The sequence below is a fragment of the Myotis davidii genome, unplaced genomic scaffold (genome assembly GCF_000327345.1).
Source record: "Myotis davidii unplaced genomic scaffold, ASM32734v1 scaffold1147, whole genome shotgun sequence".
NCBI lineage: Eukaryota > Metazoa > Chordata > Mammalia > Chiroptera > Vespertilionidae > Myotis > Myotis davidii.
Genome location: NW_006298441.1, coordinates 184,510 through 190,752, shown reverse-complemented (window position 1 = coordinate 190,752; position 6,243 = coordinate 184,510). Strand labels below are relative to the sequence as shown.

Below are 6,243 nucleotides of genomic sequence, written 5' to 3'. Positions count from 1 at the left end.
GTCATTTCACCTCAAGGTGAAAGAAAGAATAGGTTGAATTGCTCAGATCTGTCTGGAAATCTGGTGACATGTCAGTAGAGGACGCCTGTGAAGGGGCTTGCCTCTCTAGCACAGCAGAGGGGGGCCACTGATGAACCCCCATTGTGGTTTTTAAAATGCCAGTGTTCCTTTTTTTGTAAATAACCATTCATATCCAATCATGGGTCTTTATAAAATGCATTTAACCCAAGGGTTCTGCCCCAGGTGGGAACATAACAAACCTCATTTTCTCCCACAAGATTCTTTTTAAAAAATAAACTATTTTTTAGAGCACTTGTAGGTTCACAGCAAAATTGAGCAGAATGTACAGAGAGTTCGCATATCAACCCTGCTCCCACACACACACAGCCTCCCCCATTACCAATATCCCTTCCCAGAGGGTGGACATTTGTTACGATCCAGGAACCACATTGCCCCAGACTCTTTGATTGGTGAAAGAAATGTTAGAGTTCATTGCCTCCAACATCCCAGGGCCGTTCCCCCTGAGGACTCTGGGCTTTGTGAACACTCTCCCTCCATTAATGAGTGTTATGTCCTGAGAAGAAGAGGGCGACATGAAAGGAGTGCTCAAGGCAAATTAATGTCTTGAAATGGCACCACTTGCTTGGCAGGGAGCTGTTGGTCTGGGGAAGTGTGTGTGTGTTTGTGTTTTATGAAATTTTATCTCATGTATAGATTCCTGTGACCACCACAGTCAAGATAAAGGCCAGTTGTGCCACCGCAAGGATCCTGCCTGTTTTCCTTTTATAATCACAGACAGCCCCCCCCCCACTCCATCCTCCTTAACTCCTGTCAGCCACTTATCTCATCTCCATCTCTGTGATATTTCAGAACCTTTTGAATTTCAAAATCCTGGGTAAGGGATTGTCAACCTGCATTTGTGTATGTTCCAAGAACAACTCCAAATCTATGCCAAGCTGGAAGTGGAAGCCCTTAAAAACTCTTATGATTTAATCCTGTAGCATCTCATAAGGATGCTGTATATGTACCTAAGTTACATGAACAGAAACATCTGGATGTGAAGAAAAGCAGATAAAGTACTAGGCAGAGGAAGAAAGTAAATTGAAAATATTAACCGTAAATCTCACTGGCTGGTGGGATTATGAATATTTATGCTAGCCTTTCATCTTTTTTAAAACAAAGTTTTACATACACTTCAGATAAAAAATAAATACTTCTCACCATAGTAGATACATGGGACACACATACTGTTGTCATTCAGAGTCAGACTCACCTGGCATGAGCCCAGCTCAGCCACCTGTTGGCAAGTTCTTTAGCTTCTGCTCTCTCTTTTGTAAGATGGGGATGATCTGCCCCATTTGATTGCAAGGAAATTCAGTGGAGTACTGTGCATTAGGATCTGGGATATAACAAATGCTCAATGCATAGTTGCTATCATTTTGAAAATAAAAATTCCTACCTGGAAGCCTGGGCTTTGTGAGTCCTGCTTCATTTGGGAGGTTTACTGGCTGGTGCCTGTGCAGGGGGTAATAAGAAGGGTCAGGGAATTGGAAAGGGACTGTTTCTCCTAACCCCAAGCTGGATGGTCACAGACTCACAGCGGACACTATGTGCTTTTGTCCTTTCTCCAGGTGATGGCGGGTATGGCAACAATGATGACTCTGAAGCTGGTGAGTTTGAGTCCCAAGATTTCTGTTGGAAACCATAGGAGACATAGTGCTGGCCCACTCTCATCACAGTGTTGGCCTTCCAGACCTTCCCCTGAACGTTTCTGCTAAAGAACTGTGAGGCCAACAGCAGAGGGACAAAGTCATTTAAAGGAATGAATCATGAAAACATGGATCCCCAGGGAGGTCATCCCATGGGAACCTCGCTGGCATGAGACCCAGAGACCTAACTGGAACTGAGTTAAATAGGGAGGGACTGCGCCATTTCCATGTCCACCTTTTAAGCTTCTCAAAATGGAAGTCCTTATGGAAAATGAGAAGCATTTGGCAAGTCCAAGGGGGCACTATGTCACTTGAACCCTTTTGATACAAATGGCTGGGCCTCTCAACACTGGCTCAGAGGTCCTGAGCATTAGAACAAACTTAGGTCAGTGTCTGAGCCAATCCTTGTGGTACAGTTAGCTTGACCTTGAGTCTTCTCATTTCTCCCACCCTCACCTTTACCCAGGAATGTCACCAGAGACTGGCACCATTGCCGGTGTGGCCAGTGCCCTGGCCATGGCCCTGATTGGCGCCGTCACCAGCTACATCTCCTACCAGCAGAAGAAGTTCTGCTTCCGCATCCAGCGTAAGTGGATCTGCCTTATAGCTGCTTGTGGCTGTGCCCGCAGCAATTGCATTCCCCCCACTCCTGGATGTGAACGAATGGTTAAGGCCTTTTGAGGGAAAGGGGAAGAAACATGAGCAAGTTGAGATTCTGGTCTATTCCACAGCCTGCCTGAGAGCAACTCCAGAGAAGACTTCCTGGGGGTGGGGCGGGGGGGTTGCAGTTTTGGAAATCCTGGAGGACAGGTCTAGGCCAAACTGAAGTGTAAACCAGCCTAGAAGAGAGGATGGGGCTGGACACATTGACCTTGGTCTTCCAGGGTTCCAGTTTTTAGAAGCCAGATTTCTGTGGGGGCAGAGCCCAGTGGCCATTGTGATGTTTCCTTGTCATAGAACAGGAGAGACCCTGGGGTTTCTGTATGGCCTCAGATTTCACTCAAAGGAATTTGGGAGCTTCAGAGGCTCTGAGGTCAACAGCTCCCTCTACTGCTATCATTTTTCTCCAGAGCAGAAGGCAGCAGTCTCTGGGGACCACTCATTCTGGCAACCTTTCCCTTCCTTTCAGATCCCAAGAAGTCACTGCCCTGGTGTCCCTGCTCCTCCCCGTGTGAGCCAGAACATCTTAAAATACGTGGAATTGTGAATTGTTTTAAAGGAGTAGGAATGCAAGAGAGAAACTAGATGTAGTTTTGCCCCTTCCTTTACATGCTAGATTTGTGAAAGCTAGGATGCGACTGTTTTATGCCGTGGTTTTCTATAAGATGGGGTACAAATGGAATTCTGTCTTGGAAGCTGTCAGGTACCCATGGGAATGCTGTTGGGCGGGGGCAGAAAAACCACACTTGTTGGTTTTATAAGCACAGCTTTGATGTGTCACTGTTTGCTAAGAGTGTATCCCTAAGACTGGTGATTTTTAGTTCAAGGGACAGTATCTGACTCAGCAGTAGATTTCCTCTTTCCTAAATTTAGGATTATCCCCTATGAGGCTTCTCTTACCCTTGCTCTAGGACTCTGCCCTTAATTCTAGCTGGGAGCTGAGCTCCCCAGAAAATTAACCCAAGTCCCAGAATGTTTTGAATGTGGATATTGCTGAAATCTCCAACTACTTTTTCATCTGGCCATCATATTTGCTTCTTTTACTCTTATACAACATTCTTGACCAGGGCCACCACATACAGCTACACAGACTGCGGACAGTACTCTGGGGGCACCATTCACATCTCAGTACACAACCTGTGCAACTGTTCTTGGTCTCGCTGCTGGAGATACTGTCACCTCACCAGGAATTGCGAAGCTTGACTGTAGAGTGGTGTGAACAAGGAAGAGTCAGAAGGAGTGCAGACCTGGAGGCTGGATTGTCCTTAGAGCTTTCCTTTGTCCCAGCATAAAATAAAAGAAACAGACTGGCTTAAAACAACAGAAATCTATTCTCTGCCAGTTCTGGAGGCCAGAAGTCCAAGATCAAGGTGTCAGCAGGGTTGGTTTCCTCTGGGAGCTCTAGGAAATGATCCTTTCTTGCCTCTTCCAGGTTCTGGTGGCCCTAGACGTCCCATGGTATATGGTTGCATCACTTCAGTCTCTGCCTCTGTCTTCACATGGCCTTTCCCTCTGTGTCTGACTCTCCTATTTTGTCTCTTATATAGACACTTGTCATCAAATGTAGGGTCCACCTGGATAATCCAGCCTGATTTCATCTCAAGATCCTTAACTTGATCACTTCTGCAAAGACCATTTTCCAAATAAGGTCACATTTACAGGTTCCAGGACATATCTTTTTGGGGGCCACCATACACTCCAGTACAGCATCATTACCCAGAGTAAGAACTCCCACAGCCCCACTGATTAGGAATGACGTACTCCCTCATCTCATAGATGAACAGAGGCACAGACAGTCCTTGAAGGAACTTACTTCAGATGGGAAGCAATGAATCCAGAAGGGGTACCAGTAGGTAGAAACAGGAAGGAGAAAAAAGGTTGATTTCCAAACCAAAAAAGAGATGTCTGGGTTGTATCTGTTTGTCTCTGTGGAGGTACTAAGGTGAAATGAAAATACATTATTTTCACATAAAACAGATAGGAGCTTTTCAAATTGGATTATCAGGGAAGCCAAATAAAACGTGAATACATGAAGGACAGTGTGTAGAACTGAGCAATTTATATGATATTTGGGAAAGAATAAACCCAAAAGAGGGAGTGTTAATGACAGCTGAAAGTTATGTGGCAACAAAGCTGGAGGGCATGGATGTGACCTTACTGGGGGGTAGTCTCGAGGTGAGAGTATTGCTGGGCCAGGCAGTGGAGATGAGCCTGCTGGCAGGGTGGCATAGGCGAGGGAAGCAAGTGGGTTTGAAGGACTATGATGGCTCCAAAGAAGTGCATGGAACCCACTGGCCTCACAGATCCCTGAGTGGGAACCAATAGGCCTTTCCCCAGCCCCCTATTCAGTCTAAAGGAAAGCTTCCCTCCCTGCCACAGACTTCAGACTACACCCTCTGGCTCCTGTATGAGTGGACCCTCATCTTTGGCCCTGTTTTTTCCCCCTTCAGTCTGTTAATGATGTCATTATCATTGCTTAACCTACATTGTCCTGAATCCCTGTACTGGACACTTGTGCAAGTGCTAACATCACCCCCAATTTACACAGAAGGGAACCAAGTGTGAAGTATCCCCCAGTTTTGAAAAGGACCACTTTTGCTTCTGTATCCACTCCCTGTACTACCAAATTTCTCTTCAGAGTTTTTAAGTTGCATCCACCCCATCCTTATGGCCCCTCTCACAGATTCCACAGTCCTCCTGGGTCCTCCTGTCTCCTCATGCCACATCCGTGGTTTACCAATCCTGGGGCTTGTGCCCCCTGCTCTGGGGTCACACCACCACCAGGGCCCATGCCTTTCCAGGGCCAGGTCTCTTAGTCCTCTATCTGGATGGTTCCATCAGCCTCCTGCCTGCCCCAGTGTTCCCCACACTACCCCCTGCATGGAGCAGACAGAAGGACCTGCTTAAAAATGCACAGAACCAGCTCTGCCAGGACCTCTCATGTCCCCCACTCCTCCCAGGTCATGGCTGAGCCCCTGAGCTTGTCATTCTGTGGTTAGTTCCACTCAAACCACAACCCTGCCCTTTCGCTCCCCTCCCCACCCTTGCAGCCATGGCCCCATAAGATTTTCTCCATAGCCATACTCACTTCCTTGAGTGTGCCCCGGGGCTCCAGCATCTTCTCTTGCTGTCCCCTCTTCACTTAGCCTTTCTCATTCTTTGGGCCTGGGTTACCTTCCCAGGAAGCCTTCCGACCCTCCCAGCCTGATGGCCCTGACTAGATGTCTCTCCTGAATGAGCCCACAGCGCCCCCTGCTGACTGGTATGGAGATCATGAGGAAGGATTGGTCTTGGTGGTTTGTTTCTGCATCTGTGACTGCTTCCCTGTTCACTCTCTGTACTGTCAGCCTGTGGGAAGACATTGTGTGCTTCATGTGTTATGTACCTGGTACCTACACTGGGTGGGAATCAGGAGGAATCCCATGGATGTGGGGTGGCTAAGACCACTGTGAAGCTGGGGGCTGGGACTTCCTGCCCAGGATGGCTTCAACTATCACTGCGTGGAGGTCAGGAAAGGCAGAGCAGAAACCACTCTGCACGGGGTGCACCAGCAAGCCCCGCAAGGGGTGGCGTGTGGCTACTAGGAGGGTCTCTCCCCAATGTGGCCCTCAGGGGCTTCCAGCCTTTTCTGCCATCAAAAAGTCTCAGGTTTTGGGGACCCTTTGCTTCCCGTCTCTACCTTCAGTGCCAAGGGCCAGCGTGTTTCATCAAAAGCCCGTGTGCTTTGTTGCCGGGGGCTGAGTTCTTGCTCCAGGGTCCTAAGTTTTGTGTCTTGCCTTCAGATGCAGCAGAAGGTCAAGGTAATAATGTACTTTGACTTACCTGTTTTTCTCTTCTGCTTTGGCCTCAATGCCTCATTGTCTTCCCTTCCCCC

At 47.8% G+C, this 6,243-nt stretch overlaps 1 protein-coding gene across 1 annotated transcript in view; it reads left to right on the top strand.

Annotated features, from left to right (window-relative positions):
* The window catches only part of CD99L2 (CD99 molecule like 2), a 47,052-nt gene that overhangs the window by 36,924 nt on the left and 3,885 nt on the right, over window positions 1-6,243 (top strand). The window contains exons 9-11 of the mRNA XM_006774111.2: window positions 1,632-1,670; window positions 2,176-2,295; window positions 6,152-6,169. Coding sequence (XP_006774174.2) covers window positions 1,632-1,670; window positions 2,176-2,295; window positions 6,152-6,169 — 177 coding nt within the window. The remainder of the gene's footprint in view (window positions 1-1,631; window positions 1,671-2,175; window positions 2,296-6,151; window positions 6,170-6,243) is intronic.